General features: G+C 46.1%; 1 protein-coding gene across 1 annotated transcript; it reads left to right on the top strand.

Moving 5' to 3' along the window:
• Positions 1–529: 529 nt before the first annotated feature.
• On the top strand, positions 530–5,727 carry LOC308578086 (uncharacterized protein; the record flags this gene model as incomplete). The annotated part of the gene is made up of 7 exons (XM_081178364.1): positions 530–562; positions 3,488–3,604; positions 3,838–3,917; positions 4,442–4,538; positions 4,679–4,762; positions 5,076–5,116; positions 5,724–5,727. The coding sequence occupies 7 exons, from the start codon at positions 530–532 to the stop codon at positions 5,725–5,727; spliced, it is 456 nt and encodes a 151-aa protein (XP_081034490.1).
• Between the last annotated feature and the right edge of the window lie 9,601 nt (positions 5,728–15,328).

The raw sequence follows: 15,328 nt of genomic DNA, 5'->3' as shown, positions 1-15,328 counted from the left end.
AACTTCCTAGTGATTTTAGTGAGCTCTAACTATCTGGTTTCCTTTTGTTCCTTTCCTTACTTCCTATTCCAAAACCTGGGGTTCCTTTCCACTCTGCCAAATCTCGCCCAATTCCTCCTGGGCTATCCCTCCTGGCAACCTCCTACCTATCGTCACAATCTCAGGAAAAGGGGCCCTACTGAACGCCCGAGCCGTGCGGTGCCAGATCGGGTGATCCCTGGATAGAGTTTTGAACCGAAAATCCCCCTTGCTTTCGGAAGTGGGCTCACTTACGTGGCACCGACCGGTGCGGCTGGGATTAATGATAGAAAGCCAGACCCCTTCCTGCCCCCTTTCCGGGCACTAGGGAAGTTCGGAAAGAGAGCTCCAACCCCTTGCTTTCAAATGGGATGCCCGTTGCGGTGATTCGGCTGTCTTTCAAGCCGGTTCTCTCCGTCTTACTTTCAGGCTCCCAGTTGGTGCGGCTGGCTGGAGATTTTAAGAAAAGAGATAGAGCTCAGAACCCCCCTTTCGGGTTGAGCAGCGGTCCATGGTCTCTCTCACTAAGCGGACCAAGAGAAAGGTAAGAAGGAGCGATAGAGAGGAGGGCAGAGAATTCAGTTGCCAGGAGATTACCACCCCCTTCCCACCAGTGCACTGGATTTCCCTTTTTCCTTATACTCACGCGTCTTCAACTGTGACCCCGGGATCGATGAATAAGCCGGCTGGATCCCTCTTTGCTCCCCGGCTGAACTCCTGGGGCATTCAATTAGCGCCCGTAAGATGGCCGGAGGTCCAAAAGGATCTTCCTAGGCAAAATGGTCGGAGCCGGCTGAAGATTTCAGGGCCCCCAGTCAGCAACGCGGGAGAACCGCACGTCCCGGTTCGGGTGCCAAATGTTACCGTAAAATCTGGGTGCGAGGCTGCTCTGCCACCCAGCTCGTCGGACTAAGTCCGCGGGTCCCTGCAGAGGAAAATGAGCTCAGCCGGAGACAGGAGCAAGCTGCAGAAGATCCAAGTTTATTGCACAACAGGTTCAAGGCAAGATTGAACCCCGGGAAAGGGGTGACATGAACTTTTAAAACTTCCCTCCATGTCCCAGAATACAGTGCAAAATACATTACAGTTACATCATGAATACATTAAGAAGAGGTTGGGTTACACAGATTACATTGTGAATACATTAGGAAGAGGTTGGGTTACACTGGATTAACATATGGAGGGGGGGAATATGCAGAACTGGAGATATGCACAGATAAGCACATCCTGAGTACCGGTGATGAGAAGACAATGGTTCATGTATGCATAGCCTGCCACCTGGCATTGCCCAGAGGAAAGGCTTGGCAGAGCGATTTGACAGGATTAGGGTCTTCCTGAGTACATGACACCTCACTTGAGGGATCGTGGAGGGCAGGGGAGGTTTCATGGAGTCCTGGAGAGACTGAGCCGATTGGCACCAAAAGCAAGAAAATCGGAGTTGTGGTTGATTTTATATGAATTTTTAAAGATTTTAGTCCATTTTATATTGATAATTGAGGTCGGAAACAAAATGGATACATTGTAGCAAGATTTGACACTTTTATAAGTTCACAAGTTTTGGTTCCATTGTTCTCCCAGCGGGGAGCCGTCAGCAGCTTGTCAAGAGGTTAAATGAGGCGTGCAGGAGCTCGCTGAGCTAGCTCTGCAAAGCGAATGCATGGTTCTGATTGGGTAGAACGCAGCCATTGAAAGGAATAGGGAATACAGCTTCGTACGGTCAACCCATAGTAAAAATAGAGCGGGAGGGAAGGCATAAGATTTTGGGCTTATTTCGCCCGTAATAGCGGATCGGTGTAGGAAAGGGGAAAAGGCACTTTATTTATGGGGCTTGGGGTAGAGTGTGGTGCTTGTGCATCGGTGTGGGGGCTGAGGGGTCCACGTGGGGCTGGGTACCCTTGAGGTCATCGCCTCGGACCCTCTGGTGACTGGCGGAAGGGTGAAGAAAGGCATGCCCCCCCTTCCGTATCAGTAGTTGTGTTTTCTACAGATCAGTTTCATTTGTTGTGAGACATTAGTGTTGCATGCAGTGTTGGGTTAGGAAAAACAGAGGGGGAAAGAGGGGGAGGGTGGGGTTGGTTGGCAATGCTTCTCTTCTACTTAGTGTACAGGGGAAACTCGGGAAATTAGAATATCGTGGAAAAGTTCATTTATTCAAGTAATTCAACTTAAAAGGTGAAACTAATATATGAGATAGACTCATGACATGCAAAGCGAGATATGTCAAGCCTTTATTTGTTATGATTGTGATATTATGGCATACAGCTGATGAAAACCCCAAATTAACAATCTCAGAAAATTAGAATATGAAATGAAATCAGCAAAACAAGGATTGCAAATAGAGCAATATTTGATCTCTGAGAAGTAGAAGTATGCATATGTACTCAGTACTTGGTTTGGGCCCCTTTTGCATCAATTACTGCCTCAGTGCGGCATGGCATGGATGCTATCAGCCTGTGGCACTGCTGAGGTGTTATGAAAGACCAGGATGCTTCAACAGCAGCCTTCAGCTCTTCTGCATTGCTCGGTCTCATGTGTCTCATCTTTCTCTTGGCAATGCCCCATAGATTCTCTATGGGGTTCAGGTTGGGCGAGTTTGCTGGCCAATCAAGCACAGTAATCCCATGGGCATTGAACCAGGTTTTGGTACTTTTGGCAGTGTGGGCAGGTGCCAAAGTCCTGCTGGAAAATGAAGCCAGCATCCCCATAAAGCTTGTCTGCAGAAGGAAGCATGAAGTGCTCCAAAATCTCCTGGTAGACTGCTGCGTTGACCCTGGACTTAATGAAGCACAGTTTGGGGTACTCTCATTTTGACTCAAGAAAATCACCATTTTATAGTTCAAATCGGGGAAAATAAATGCAGTACACTAAATGGACAAAAGTGCAAAGATTCACAAAATGTTTTGGGGTGTGCGTACCCCTGCATCCCCCCCAGAAAAAGCACTGGTTGTAACTGAGACCTGTGGGTATAGGGCGATATAACAACAACAACAACAACAACAACAACAACAACAACAACAACAACAACAACAACAACAACAACAAGGTCTGCCCCTCTCCTTCTCTCCTAGGTTCAGCTGACTGAGGGACATGGCAGCCCGCAAGAAGAAGGGGACCCGCAAAGTCCCCTAGAAGTCCAGGGTTGCTGTGGGCCCACGTGAGCAAATGCTTCCTTTTCATTTTGGAGCGTAAGGAGGGGTGGCCTTAATGCTCTAATCCTCAACTGTGGAAAATAAGTAGAAATGAACTAACCTGCCCCCATGTCCTTTCCTTCTTCTCTTGTTGCAGATGGTTCAGAGACTGGCAGGGTCTGGGCATCGCCTGTGGTTAGTGTTTGAGAAAACAGCACAGTACATACGAAATCCCTCACCCACCCCCATCCACCAGTGCTGTTTATACCCCCATTTTGGCAGTCTCAGATGCAGAGAAGCCCTCCTGCCATGAACTGACAGTCTGACTCTTGCCATTTCAGCAACTGGAGAAGGATGAGATGTTCCTCTGCTGCGTGCTGGCCACTTGCTTGGAGGCCCGCCAGAGAGAAAAGGACAGGTTGAGGTACTCCAAAAAGATGGCCGTCAAGGCAATTGCGGTGAGTGAGAGGTTGCATGAGGTATCCAGGGGTGAGGGGGGCAGGAGAGCTGGGGATGGGATTGGGGGGATGCTGGGCAGAAGGAAGGCCTGGCGGGGTCTGGCCAAGAGAAGGGTTGTGCAGGCATTTGACATTACATCGCCAATTCCTGCACTGAGTTTGGGGTTGGAGGAATCCACCTGATGTCCGTAGGGAACTGACGTTTTCCCCCTCCGCCCTCTGTTCTCTATCAGGATCTCATGGGACGGATTGTGTGCTTTACGCAGCCTGAATTGGCCCTTGCTATGGCACTGGAAGCCCTTTACCAACTGAGGTATACCGGGTTTTTTGAGCTTGACGAGGAGCTGGCGGGGGGGAGGGGCGCAGAATGTGGAAAGGTGTTACCAGACCTTGCCACTGCACTGAATTCGATTGGAAGATTTGCTTACAATTTCTTGGGTTTCTTGCGTTCAAAAAGCTTTATTCATGCAGCAACTATTTACAGGATGAGTGGAGATGTGAGAGAGAAAATAGAAGCTATATTGTCTAGAGATGACTGCGAAATGGCTCAGCTTTTAGGGGTGGGATTAACTAAGACCTAGAGGCTTGCAACCAAGTGCCAGGTAGACTGCCGCATAAACAGTGCCCTCGTGTGTTTATTTTAATTTTACCTTTATTCATTTTTACCCTGTAAAATCTATACGCTGCTTGATTGTCAAAAGTGGTTTAAGCTAACACATGCATTCACTGGAAGTTCAAGAGAATGACATGTATTTGATGCTCCCCCCGCCCCGCCCCCCAATATGAGGAAGACTCCAAGGAGACAGAGTCTAAAAACTTTTCCCTCCTTCTCTCCAGCCTCATGAAGCCCAAATTACCACTGAAGCTCCACAGCCTGATTGCGCATGCAGCCTTTGCGGCGGTCATTGAGGTCAAAACTGAGCCCGACAAGCAGGTAAGTTGTTAGCCTTGAAATTTGACTTCTCTAGTTGTTGTTTCTTCTTCACACGCTTTAAGCACTGCTCCCATTGCTCAACATCTGATCTCTCTTTCCCCTGCTTGGCGCATCCTCTCCCTCATTGCCATTGCCTGCAGGAGTTAGAGGAACGTTATACTCTGATGCTGGGAGGCCTCCTCTGGGAGGCCCCAAGCACTAAGACCCTGAACTTGCTGATGAATGTAAGTATCTTGATGGCCTCAGTGGCTGTTTGACCTAGAAAGCTTTCATGGAGAAGCCGCCACCTAGCAGTGCACCTCTTGGGCCCTTCCCCTCTTGTAAGGCAAGCTGGCCACATGGACCAGCCAACAAAGGCCCACTTGCCCAGACAGCCAATGGAGGGCCTTGGATGCAGAGCTACAATTTGGGGCTGGAGGACATTGCCATTTTAGAACAGAAACGGATCTCTCTTTGAGAGTTTAAAGGGCTTCACAGTGGTCTGCCTCTTTCCCCCAGACCAGCCTCCTGATTCTGAGGTCCCCTTTCCTCCCACAGGAACTGAGAGGTTACACAACAAGTGCGATTGCAGCGGAGAGGCAATGTGTGTCCCTGGGATGCCGGACAAGGCTGGAGACATTTCCTGCCCTCTTCCTTGATCTTACACTTCCACCTCTGCCTAGTAGGCTGCAGGACCCATTGAGGTCGCCTGGGGCAAGGGATTGGGGCCAGGCAATAGAACTCACTCATCCCATGATGGAAGCAAGTCTTCCCTGGCTTGGGTCTGCTTCCATGTTCTCTTGCACCCATTATTTGGGGAGGGTTGAGGATCAGATCAGTCATGTGATCCAGTACGGTCTTTTCTTTTCTCTACAGCATGCTCTCGTCCCTCTGGAGCTGGCTCACTTCTGCCCCAAAGAAGGTAACACCCACAGCCTGGGGACATGGGACACACTTTCCAGACTAAGGAGAGCCCACTCAGTAGCTGCAGCATCCTTGCTTGATGCAGACCTCTTGGGTCATGTGGCTGTGAAATCCTGCCGCAGCACAAACATGGCCAAACTGCAGGCTTGGAAGGAGTCGTTGCCACCAAAGACAGGATCCATAAAGCCTCCTTGTAAATAGGGTGGAATGGGGGCCAGGTCAATTTGGTGAATCAGTAAATGTGGCAGAAATTCATCTCTCTTCTCCTTCATTCTCTTCCAGATGACATAAGACTTGATGTCAGTTTCGATTATGGGGATAAGACACAAGTTTCAAGGCTCAGCGATGATGGAGTGGCAAGTTTTGCTTGCTGTTTCATTGTGTGTTGTTGCTAATTGTGATCATTGCTGTTGTTTTAGAATTCTTGCCTATGAAATATTACTTTTTTATTGCTTTTAAATTGTTGCTTTTTAAGCCGTCGTTGTAAAGGAAAGTGTTCTGCTAATGTTGATTGTATTCTGAATTGCTTCAAGAAGCCTCATAGCAATGAATAATATTAAGAGTAATAATTACTTTACCTGACTTAATTATAATAAAGCATTGACATGCATATTTTAAATTAGCGGTTAAGGTCTTAAACTACACATTTTAGTAGTTTCACATCTGTATTCTTTAATGTGTTCTAGCTTATAGATTTTGATTTTAACCTACATATATATGAGAGCCAGTGTGGTGTAGTGGTTAAAAGCGGTAGTCTCGTAATCTGGGGAACCAGGTTTGCGTCTCTGCTCCTCCACATGCAGCTGCTGGGTGACCTTGGGCCAGTCACACTTCTCTGAAGTCTCTCAGCCCCACTCACCTCACAGAATGTTTGTTGGGGGGGGGGAGGAGAATGTTAGCCGCTTTGAGACTCCTTAGGGTAGTGATAAAGCGGGATATCAAATCCAAACTCCTCTTCTTCTTCTACATGTTCTCTATCTCTGTATAAGTCCATATTCTGGTTTGTGGCTGTAATAAATTGATTCGTTCATTCAATAAAGCTTCAGTGGTTTTGAAATTCAGTAAATTGTCTCTGCCTCCATTTTTTGGTATTGAGGGAAACGTTCTATAAAATAATCAGAAAACATCAGGGTTGTAGTCAACATCAGTCCTTTCCACAGCAGACCTATTTAAATTGATGGGCACAAATTACATGGCTGTGTTGATTTTCACGCATCTCTTCTGAGTAAAACTCAGTTGACTACTGTAGGGATAATCGCGGAGTGGGCAGTGGGGTCCGGAGGGAGCACACTCCCCACCAGCAGGCAGCCACAGTCTGCCTGCACGCGTGACCCTGGGGTGCGTAGCATACTCCCCCTCACAGACAAAGTCATGGCTGTCTGGAACATTGTTCCCTCTCTCGGACCTTTTGCGGTCTCAGCAGTCTGCGGTGTCCTGTCTGTAACCTTTGTCCCTGAGACCTTTTGTCTCCTTCGTCATACACTGTGCAAGGGGAAAATGACGTGGTGGAAACAGGTACCAAAATAACTTTGTACCACCCCACGATCTCAGGAACAAAGGTGTGTAAAGGTCACAGCCCAAAATGTATCTGCCTAGCTTGCATATTTGTCTCAATAAAAGGAGGCTCCACAGGACTGGTCAACAGCTCGCTTCAGCCCACCTGTGAGCAGCTCACATGATGATCAACTCCTGTCTTGTGCCTTCACTTCAGACTACTCCTCACAGGATATCATGGAATTGTAGAGTTGGAAGGGACCACAAGAGTCATCTAGTCCACCCCCTGCAATGCAGGAATATTTTGCCCAACGTGGGGCTCCAACCCACGACCCTGAGATGCAGAGTCTCACACTCTACTGACTGAGCTATGGGCAGATATCTTGTTTGAGAAATGTGTCCCTTGGAAACATTTTGGTTTTATCCTCTCTGCAGGAGTTGCTATGCCTGATCATTCCATCTAGTTCTGTTGAAAGAGAGGTGGGGGTTGTTTTCTGATTTCTTAATTGTGAATATTTGGGGGGGAGGGGAGGCATAGGTGGAAAGGAGATACTCAGATGGACCAGAGTGAAATGGGGGCTTCGGGATGGCTTGGGGAAGTCTAAAAGTGTCACATCCAAACCAAAACTCTTGGTTGTTGGATGCCCCTGCCTTCTGTCATCATTTGAGCTTTCCTCTGCTTCCCTTTCAAGCTGCTGTCTGGAAGGAGGCCAAAGCCCACTTAAACATAAGAATGATTATAAGAAAGCATTCATTCAACAGCCAGAGTTGAATGAAGACGATGTGCTAGGAGGAGAATGAGCTAATTAAACCATTCTGCAACACACACACACACACACTGCAATCCGAACCCCAGTGCTGTTATGAGGACAATGGTCACAACCACACATTTCAAGAAGCATTGCACTAAGAGTCACAGATTCACCCAACACATCCTGGGAACCTCTGTTTGCTACAGATCTAACATCTCTCAGCACCCTTGGCAAACTACAGTTCCCAGGATTCTTGAGGGAAAGCCTGGACTCTTTCAAGTGGTGTAAGAGCTTTAAATGTGTGGTGTGGAATTCCTCCAAAATAATCGGGGAACTGTGCAACCCTCTCTCTCTCAGGCTACGGTCCTGCCCCAGGCTCAGGAGGAGGAGGGCTCTTTATTAGATTAGGTTTGTATCCTGCCTTTCTATTTTCATGCTCAAGGCAGCTAAACCGTCAGAACTACAGAAATCAATTATAATAATCAATACAATAAGAATAGCAATAAGAGTTATTTACCAAATCTAAATAATCTGATAGAAAATTGAGGGAGGGGTGATCTCTCCATCAGCTGCAGTCTTTGGACACAACATTTCAATGAACATTATTATTATTATTATTATTATTATTATTATTATTATTATTATTATTATTATTATTAATTTCCTTTCTATAGCGCTTTATATTTTCAAGAAAAAATTCAAAGCAGTTTACAGCATATTAAAACATAAATAAAACAATCTGAAGAATGTCAAATATAGAGTATACAGTTAAAGCAACATAGTTAACCAAAAACTGAAATATTAAAGATTTCAAAATAAAACATTACAAAGGAAGTCAACTACAGAATACATATTTAACAGAAAGTTAACAAAAACAAAACAAAAAACTTAAGCATCCCCCCCCCAAAAAACCAACATTGCTAAGTAAAGTCAAATATAAAATGCACATTTAAAACAGCAGAATTCCCAAGAGAATAAAATATGATCATATGCATGACACGGCTGTTTAGCAGGCACAAAAAGATGGGGCAAAAGAATCCAACAGTTTGGGTTTCTTGTCAGGCCGAGCGATGTCCCTCTGGTCTCACCAGGAGCCTCTTTCGTAGAGCTGGTGTCTGGGCCCTGCCCCCCAGGCCAGGTGGAAAGGGCCTTGCAGGAAGCGGCCTTCACAACTCACAACCGGGCAAGGCCATCATGATAACACACAGTTCAATAGGGCAAGGTTTCTGGCAGGTGGGCATCTAAAGCCTACCAAATTGTCCACGCAGACCTTGTTGGTCCACTTGCAACCTCTCTAGGTGGAGCAAAGTACTTCATGGTATTGATTGATGCTTTTTCCAGGTACATTCATGTGTTCATGCTCAAGCAGAAATCAGAAGCGTTTCCGAGGTTCAAGGAATTCTGTGCTTGGTTACAAAATGTCCATGGAAAGCAACTGCAAAACCATTGGTTGGCTTTGTGGGAATGTTCTGGGGTGCAGGAGAGGATATATTGTGAGATTATATCCTAGTCCAACTTGTGCTAACAAGCTCCCAAAATATCAGCAGAGTTTATAGCATTCCCCCTTTTAAGTTCGCAACGGTAACGTCTGCACAGGTTCACTAGAACCTCTATAATAATTACTCTGGTAATTTCCCCCTTTTGATCCCTCTTAAAATACAAGACACGACACAGTCTTTATAAAAGTATAAAAGAGTTTAATCACGTTCTGTTCACAATATGATCCCAGAAGGCAGACAGGCTTAAAAAGGTAAAATACATTTAGAATCAATCTTATAGGAAGATAGTCCTATTGTCCTCTCTTGGCTGAGAGCCAAGAGGGCATCCTGCTTCTTCGAAAGATGAAGATGAGAGAGGCAAGAGGCAAGAGAGAGAGATGACTGCCTGCCCTGTGCTTTTATCATTTACCTGCACAGGTGAGGCCACACCCACCTCTGGTCACATGCGGAGGAAGTCCGTCCCCAGGAAGTTTACCTGCTTGCTGGACAGACATCCCTCCCCATGTTCTAACATGTACACTCTAGGAATGTTGTCATTGACTGCTCCTGTGTTTACATCCCAACAGGCTTTCATTGAGTTCTGTGGACACAGTAAAAAAAAGCTGCCATCTGGTTTCTCTGTGGATGTTCGGATTGTGGAACACAGATTTGCTCTCCACCGTAACCATGTCTCTCCGCATACCACTTTATTTCCCCCCAGGTAGGTGGCTACTATTCACTTGTAGGAAGATGTGCTTATTTAGATTACAACATTGCAGTGGGAGCAAAAGCCACCTTTCTTCTCTCAAGAGGGTTAGTCGAGTTTCTGTTGTTACGGAAAAATCCAGGTGGGAGGCTGCTCAGAGCCCGTGGGTCCCTGCGGAACAAAGAAGGATTCCAGCCACCAACCGGAGCAAATAGCGGAGACCAAAGTTTATCGTGCAACAGGTTCAGAGAGGAACTGAACTCCGAGAACGGGGTGACAAGGACTTTTAAAAGTTCCTATCTTATACCAGCAGACAGTTCGCTAAACATCACCACTCCATCAAAAAAGGGGAGGGTTATACATCATTAACATAGGAGGAATGTGTTGGGGTAACATGCAAATACAGGATATGTCTTGGGAAATCCGCTCCACTTCCCAGTGGGGAGGAGTTGCGGTGGACCACGTGGCCACCCACTCCCCACCAGGGGCGAGGGACTCTGTCCCCCGTTGCCTATGGGTTCCTGGCCACGTCAGAGCCCGGCCAGCCAACCCCCAGAGAACTTCTTCTTTGGCTCGCTTCCTCAATCACCCGCCCTCCCTCCCTATTTTGCAGGTTAGGCAATGGCCTTGCTATGGACTTTGGTTGGTCGCCTTGGTTGTCCGAGGGGCCTGGTAGGAATTTTACAACTTGGCAAATTGGCACTGGCCACTTGGTTTTCGCCTACCTCGTAGCAATTGTCACAACTTTGTTAGGGTTGCGGTTAGGAATTGTTTGACCTTCTGTGGGGTAGGTGAGGTGTGGCCATCACCTGCCCCTCCATGCTTAAGGGTATTCCGTTAAAGGAATCTGGGGGTGTTGATCTAGTCTGAAGCCCGGCTGGGGGGCTAAGGCCTTGACACGACCCCGACGGGAGCACCAGGGGGAGCTTGAGTTGGTTCGCATCGACAGGGCTGCAGCAAACTAAATATGACATAATAGGCATCACTGAAACCTGGTGGGATAAGTCCCACGATTGGAATGTAATAATGGGGGGATACAATCTATTTCAGAGAAACAGACCAGACAGGAAAGGAGGAGGAGTGGCGTTATATGTCAGGGATGTGTATACCTGTGAAGAGATCCAAGATTTAGAACCTCAAAGCCAAAGTGAGACCATTTGGGTCAAAATTAAGGGAGAGAAGAATAACAGAGACCTCATTGTGGGAGTTTACTACAGATCCCCAAGCCAAACGGAGGACATAGATGATGCCTTCCTGGAACAGATGGCCAAGCATGCAAAAGGAAGGGAGATAGTAGTAATGGGGGACTTCAATTACTCGGATATTTGTTGGATGTCAAACTCAGCCAAGAGCATAAGGTCAAACAGATTCCTCACTGGCCTTGCAGACAACTTCATTGTCCAGAAAGTGGGAGAAGCAACAAGAGGAACAGCCATTTTAGATCTGGTCCTAACCAATGTTGATGAGCTGGTTAGTGGGGTAGAAGTGGAAGGATCATTAGGTGCGAGTGATCATGCTCTTCTGAAGTTTACTATACAGCAGAAAGGAGCAGCCAAGCATACTAGGACTCAATTTCTTGACTTTAAGAAAGCCGACTTCATAAAACTTAGGGAAGTGCTGGGTGAGATCCCATGGACAGTAATACTAAAAGGAAAGGGAGTTCATGATGGCTGGGAGTTTGTTAAGAGGGAGATAGTAAAAGCACAACGTCAGGCAATACCAATGAGACGGAAACATGGAAGGTGCCTAAAGAAGCCAGGGTGGCTATCTAAAGAACTTTTAACTGAGTTAAGATTAAAAAAGGATGTGTACAAAAAATGGAAAAGGGGGGAAACCACCAAAGAGGAATTCAAACAAATAGCCAGCACATGTAGACACAAAGTCAGAAAAGCTAAAGCACAAAATGAACTCAGGCTTGCTAGAGAGGTTAAAAGCAACAAAAAAGGCTTTTATGGGTATGTTAGTAGCAAAAGGAAGAACAAAGAAACAGTGGGGTCACTCAGAGGAGAAGATGGTGAAATGCAAACAGGGGACACAGAAAGGGCTGAACTCCTCAATGCCTTCTTTGCCTCAGTCTTCTCCGATAAAGAAAACAATGCCCAACCTGAAGAATTTGAAGCAAATGATTCAGCAAAGGAAACACAGCCCAGAATAACTAAGGAGATAATACAAGAATACTTGGCTAGTTTAGATGTATTCAAGTCTCCAGGGCCAGATGAACTGCATCCAAGAGTATTAAAAGAACTGGCAGATGTGATCTCAGAACCACTGGCAGTCATCTTTGAGAATTCCTGGAGAACAGGCGAAGTCCCGGCAGACTGGAGGAGGGCAAATGTTGTCCCTATTTTCAAAAAGGGGAAAAGAGAGGACCCAAATAATTACCGCCCAGTCAGTCTGACATCAATAGCAGGGAAGATTCTGGAGCAGATCATTAAGCAAACAGTCTGTGAGCACCTAGAAAGGAATGCTGTGATCACCAATAGTCAGCATGGATTTCTAAAAAATAAGTCATGTCAGATTAACCTGATCTCGTTTTTTGACAGAATTACAAGCCTGGTAGATGAAGGGAACGCAGTGGATGTAGCCTACCTTGATTTCAGCAAGGCATTTGACAAGGTGCCCCATGATATTCTTGTAAAGAAGCTGGTAAAATGCGGTCTTGACTATGCTACTAATCAGTGGATTTGTAACTGGCTGACTGACCGAACCCAAAGGGTTCTCATAAATGGTTCCTCTTCATCCTGGAGAAGAGTGACTAGTGGGGTGCCACAGGGTTCTGTCTTGGGCCCGGTCTTATTCAACATCTTTATCAACGACTTGGATGATGGACTCAAGGGCATCCTGATCAAATTTGCAGATGACACCAAACTGGGAGGGGTGGCTAACACCCCAGAGGACAGGATCACACTTCAAAACGACCTTGACAGATTAGAGAACTGGGCAAAAACAAACAAGATGAATTTTAACAGGGAGAAATGTAAAGTATTGCACTTGCGCAAAAAAAATGAGAGGCACAAATACAGGATGGGGGACACCTGGCTTGAGAGCAGTACATGTGAAAAGGATCTAGGAGTCTTGGTTGACCATAAACTTGACATGAGCCAACAGTGTGACGCGGCAGCTAAAAAAGCCAATGCAATTCTGGGCTGCATCAATAGGAGTATAGCATCTAGATCAAGGGAAGTAATAGTGCCACTGTATTCTGCTCTGGTCAGACCTCACCTAGAGTACTGTGTCCAGTTCTGGGCACCACAATTCAAGAAGGACACTGACAAACTGGAACGTGTCCTGAGGAGGGCAACCAAAATGGTCAAAGGCCTGGAAACGATGCCTTATGAGGAACGGCTAAGGGAACTGGGCATGTTTAGCCTGGAGAAGAGGAGGTTAAGGGGTGATATGATAGCCATGTTCAAATATATAAAAGGATGTCACATGGAGGAGGGAGAAAGGTTGTTTTCTGCTGCTCCAGAGAAGCGGACACGGAGCAATGGATCCAAACTACAAGAAAGAAGATTCCACCTAAACATTAGGAAGAACTTCCTGACAGTAAGAGCTGTTTGACAGTGGAATTTGCTGCCAAGGAGTGTGGTGGAGTCTCCTACTTTGGAGGTCTTTAAGCAGAGGCTTGACAACCATATGTCAGGAGTGCTCTGATGGTGTTTCCTGCTTGGCAGGGGGTTGGACTCGATGGCCCTTGTGGTCTCTTCCAACTCTATGATTCTATGATTCTATGATTCTATGACCTAACTTTTGCCTCGCTTAACATAATTAATTAGGAAGTGAAGTTTTCCTCTTCCATTCAAGCAGTACAGGAAGTAAGAACGTGCAAAAAGGAGTACTACTTCTAGAATTCCCAACTCCTGACATAAAACAGCACAAAGGTTGCCTTTTCTTGACCATCGATCACCTGCTCAAAGTCCCTACACCACCCCCTATTGTGCTTCAATACAGCCCCATTGGTCAGGCCGGACACTGAGGTCCAGCACTGAGGACCTTCTGGTGATTGCCTCATTGCGAGAAGTGAAGTTACAGGGAACCAGGCAGAGGGCCTTCTCGGTAGTGGCGCCTGCCCTGTGGAACGCCCTCCCACCAGATGCCAAATAAATAAACAAGTATATGACATTTAGAAGACACCTGAAGGCAGCCCTGTTTAGGGAAGCTTTTAATGACTGATGTTTTAATGTATTTTTAATCTTTTGCTGGAAGCCGCCCAGAGTGGCTAGGGAACCCAGCCAGATGGGCCGGGTAGAAATAATTAAAAAATATAATTATTAAATTATTATACGCGTTAGAAACAGAATTTGAAGGGGCAGTCTTTTCTGGCATTGCCAAATGAAGCTACTGACCCATTTCTAAGTCCTAAAATCCACAATTTCTCTGAATGCCTGAAAAACCCAGTGGTGCAGGACCTCCTAGCATGGCATCTGCTGGGGAACATTTCCTAGCACTTGGCTGGGAGCTGCTGCAGCGCTATGGTCAGGCAAGGCTTACTGTATATCGGTAAGTCCCAACAGTTGAATAGTATGTATGTATTTGTATCTCATATGTTTTAAGCTATTTCTCATGTCCACCAAGCACGAGAAAATGTCCCTTCATCTTCTTGACATTTCCAACAAACATTTGGTATGTTTTCATGTATTCTAAGTAACTTCTCGGGAGTTAAATACCAACAATACTTAAATATATATATATTTAAAAGTCTATTTTAAGTGGTAACTCAATGTATATTTTAACTCTTTAGTCCACATATGTTACCACTATTCCAACTGTACAATATAACCAAAAAAAGAGAAAATCTTGCCCCTTTAATCATGCACTTTTTAATCTGTTCCTCTTCCATTTAGGATTTCAACAAAAGTTTGTACATTTTTGATATCACATGATGTGCACAATTGTATCTCAAAACCCGTCTCACACTCTTCCATACCCCAAGTCTTCATTTCCAGCTAGAATCTCTCAATCAATCAATCATTTATTTATTTGTATGTTGCCTTTCCAAATTTCAAACCATGTGCAAGGCAGCTTACAAAAAAATTTACATAACTGCAAACATAACAAAACTAGTCGTAAACAGACTTCCGGGTTGGTGCCTCCGGCAATGGCTGAATTCCTCTGATCGGGAGGAATTTGCTCCGTGGGAATCTGGGTCTGGCCGCCATGGCGAAGGCGGAGACCCGTAAAAATCACAGGCGGGAGAAGCCTGTGAACGTGGGATTCGGCGGGCACCTTTTGCGCCTCCCCTACTCGCGGGGAAACCCGGTTTCGGGGATCCGGAGCGATGTGGGGTGAGTGGCGCGGTGCTTCGAATCGTCTGCTTCTTCCACGGAGCAAAGCTGCATAGCTGTTGTCAGAGAGCACTGACTTTTTCCTGTGGACAATTTGACTCTAAAGTAATTACCCGTGAGTAGAGCTGAATTGGGAAGAATTGGATTTTTAAACGTTTAATCTGGCATCGAA

The sequence above is a fragment of the Podarcis bocagei genome (assembly GCF_964188305.1).
Source record: "Podarcis bocagei genome assembly, chromosome: W".
In the NCBI taxonomy this organism is placed as follows: Eukaryota; Metazoa; Chordata; class Lepidosauria; order Squamata; family Lacertidae; genus Podarcis; species Podarcis bocagei.
Note: the sequence above shows the minus strand (reverse complement) of the source record. Positions and strands in the feature narration are given on the sequence as shown.